At 50.5% G+C, this 3,219-nt stretch overlaps 1 protein-coding gene across 1 annotated transcript; it reads left to right on the top strand.

The window, feature by feature from the left end:
* Window positions 1-941: 941 nt before the first annotated feature.
* RNF113A (ring finger protein 113A) lies at window positions 942-2,313 on the top strand. The gene has a single exon (XM_004685756.2). The coding sequence runs from the start codon at window positions 1,245-1,247 to the stop codon at window positions 2,268-2,270; it is 1,026 nt and encodes a 341-aa protein (XP_004685813.1). The 5' UTR covers window positions 942-1,244; the 3' UTR covers window positions 2,271-2,313.
* The last annotated feature ends 906 nt before the right edge of the window (window positions 2,314-3,219 follow it).

Here is a 3,219-nt window from a genome sequence, read left to right as displayed (position 1 = left end):
CTAGAACGTTTATAAGTGACACTCTAGGAAAGTGGAAACACTACAAGAATAAAAACCAAATTAAAAAATTTAAGACTTGAATCCCAAGTAGAATCAGACCAGTAAACTTCAGATTAATAAGGAAACCATGAGTTCTTATACTTCCAGCACCACTATCTTGTTCTCACCTTTTAAAAACTGTTTTAAAAGACTTGTGTATTTGGCCTTTGGGGATCTTAATGACTAGAAACAGCGATAGTTCACACATGAAGGCCAATCACAAAACTAGAAAGCAACTAAGTTTATATTTTGTACTTAACGATGATGCAAAGGACTGGGGGGGGGGGGAGAATGACAGTGGTGTGAAAAACGGGATCCTGCGGTAAATGCCTAAAGGTGTGCAAGAGAAGGGAGTGGGCTGGGGAGAGCAGCCAGGGAGAATGTCGGGGAAACCCTAACGAAGTAAAGAACGGGAACCTACCAAGAAGTGGATGGGAGAAAGGAAAATCCGGCAAGAAAGGGGATTAACAGTCGCGGGCAGTGGGGACAAGAGAACTGGCGCCTCTCCTCCGCCCAGGCGGTGGATCAGCCTCTTCTCAGCACCTAGCTCTGCACCCCGGGAACCTCCATTCTGCTCTCTGGCCCCCTCTCCTCCGCCCCAGCAACTAGCTGTTTCTAGCCCGAGCGCACTGTTGTTTTCCTTGGCCTTCGTTCCGCCAGCTTTTAGGTCACAGGAAGAAAGGCGAGGGCTGAGTCTGGCACCTCGGAGAGGCTGCGAGCCTAACGGTCCCCCCAGCCCAGCACCGCCCCCCCGCCGACTCCGAGGCCGGGCAGAAGCCGCCACCTCACCTTGCCCCCATTAGAGAACCGATGGATGTAAGCAGTGGCCACTCCCGGGATGAACAAGCACGCGCCCATCACGGCGACCCCGGGGAGGATCTCGAACCACATCGCAACTCCGCTGCCTCGGACAAATGCCGGTGCCGACGCCTGAAAGGTGACCGGGCTCCGGTTCCTTCCGGGGAGGCTGCGCGGCGGCCGGCGAAAAGGGCGGTCCCACGCACGTCTCGGGAGGAAGCTACGGGGCCCGGCAGGGCTCAGAAGTGGCGCGCCCTTTCGCTCTCGCACACGCCTGCGCTGCGCTCTTCTTTCCGCTCCGGCTTTTGCTCCAACTCGCGGCCTAGCCGGCGCAGGGCATCCGGAGAGCCGACGCAGCCCCGTTCGAGCAAGCACCACACTGCGGTTCCGGAGCTCCGAACCCGAATATGGCAGAGCAGCTTTCTCCAGGAAAGTCCGCAGACCAGGTATGCACCTTCCTCTTCAAAAAGCCTGGGCGGAAAGGGGCGGCGGGCCGCAGAAAGCGCCCGGTCTGCGAGCCAGAGCCCGGAGACAGCAGCAGCAGCAGCGACGAAGGCAACACCGTAGTTCGCCCGGAGAAGAAGCGGGTGATCCACAACCCAATGATACAGAAGACCCGTGGCAGTGGTAAACAGAAGACGGATTATGGTGACTTGAGTAGCGAGGAGGAGCAGGAGCCCGAGAGTCTTGGCGTAGTCTACAAGTCCACTCGCTCCGCCAAACCCGTGGGGCCAGAGGACATGGGAGCGACTGCTGTGTATGAGCTAGACACAGAAAAGGAACGTGATGCACAAGCCATTTTTGAGCGCAGCCAGAAGATCCAGGAGGAGCTGAGGGGCAAGGAAGATGACAAGATTTATCGGGGAATAAATAATTACCAAAAGTACATGAAGCCCAAGGATACATCTATGGGCAATGCGTCTTCTGGAATGGTGAGGAAGGGCCCCATCCGTGCTCCGGAGCATCTACGTGCAACCGTGCGCTGGGATTACCAGCCCGACATTTGCAAGGACTACAAGGAGACAGGCTTTTGTGGCTTCGGTGACAGCTGCAAATTCCTCCATGACCGTTCAGATTACAAGCATGGGTGGCAGATCGAACGTGAGCTTGATGAGGGTCGCTATGGCGTCTATGAGGATGAAAACTATGAAGTGGGAAGCGATGATGAGGAAATACCATTCAAGTGTTTCATCTGTCGCCAGACCTTCCAAAACCCAGTTGTCACCAAGTGCAGGCATTATTTCTGCGAGAGCTGTGCGCTGCAGCATTTCCGTACCACCCCTCGCTGCTATGTCTGTGACCAGCAGACCAATGGCGTCTTCAATCCAGCGAAAGAATTGATTGCTAAACTGGAGAAGCATCGAGCCACAGAAGAGGGTGGTGCTTCTGATTTCCCAGAAGACCCCGATGAGGGTCCAATTCCTATTACTTAGGTTTCCCATAATTCTTATCTCATAATAAATATTTTGTTGTTTTAGAAATCTTACTTGGTGTCTTTCTTTTCTAGAGGAAGTGACAGTTGAATAAGAGGGTAGTGAAGTAGGGCTCAGGATGGAGGCTTATAAAGCATCAAGGTAGGTATAATCTGGGTTTTTATCTAGTAGAAATACTGCTTGTACCTAATATGTACTTTCAGAATTCTCTGGCATATTCCTGGAATGGCAGAAGTTCAAAAAAAGGACTGCAATTTGCTTGAAGTAACCAGAGCTGACATGAGAGCAATAATTGAATCTATTTCATATATCATATTCTTGACTGGCTTAAAAGTTTGCAGAAGTAATTTCATACATTATCTCTGTTGGGGAGCCTGTAACACTTAAAAATACACCCCAGCCAAGGGTGGGGGGAGAGTTGGGATCAGTACCTAGCAGCTCAAGGGGGATGTGTTGCTTTCTCTGTAGCACCACTTCTGTGGCTGATGTAAATGGTCTGTGTTTATACTGTCTCGTGTGAAAGCCACTAGCTTCAGGTGGCTGTTGCATGCACATTGAAGTGTGACTGGTGGCCAAGGTATTGGAAATCACAGTTATAGAGCAAATCTGTAAACTGGCAGAGGGCAAAAACCTATTTTATAACCCACTGTCAGAAACTCTCTTGAGTTCTCACAGACGGATAGAGTTGATGATGCCTATTAATGTTAACCTAGGTCCCATTCTTCTCAACTGGCTTGTGAACTCTCTAGTGATTATCCCAGTGCTTGGCCTATAAAATAAGCACTTAACAAATAAACCTAGAAAGGCTTCAAACAGGAGGTTGGGGCTAGAACCTTGGATACAAGCTGAGGAACTTTGTCTAGGTAATGGGGAGACAGCAGAGATTTTGGGAGGAAACATTTTTTTTAATGTTACTGTGCAGGTTAGTAGATAGATTCATAGGTCACTT

The sequence above is a fragment of the Condylura cristata genome, unplaced genomic scaffold (genome assembly GCF_000260355.1).
Source record: "Condylura cristata isolate star-nosed mole 26May11 unplaced genomic scaffold, ConCri1.0 scaffold00019, whole genome shotgun sequence".
In the NCBI taxonomy this organism is placed as follows: Eukaryota; Metazoa; Chordata; class Mammalia; order Eulipotyphla; family Talpidae; genus Condylura; species Condylura cristata.
This window is presented reverse-complemented; position numbering and strand designations above follow the sequence as displayed.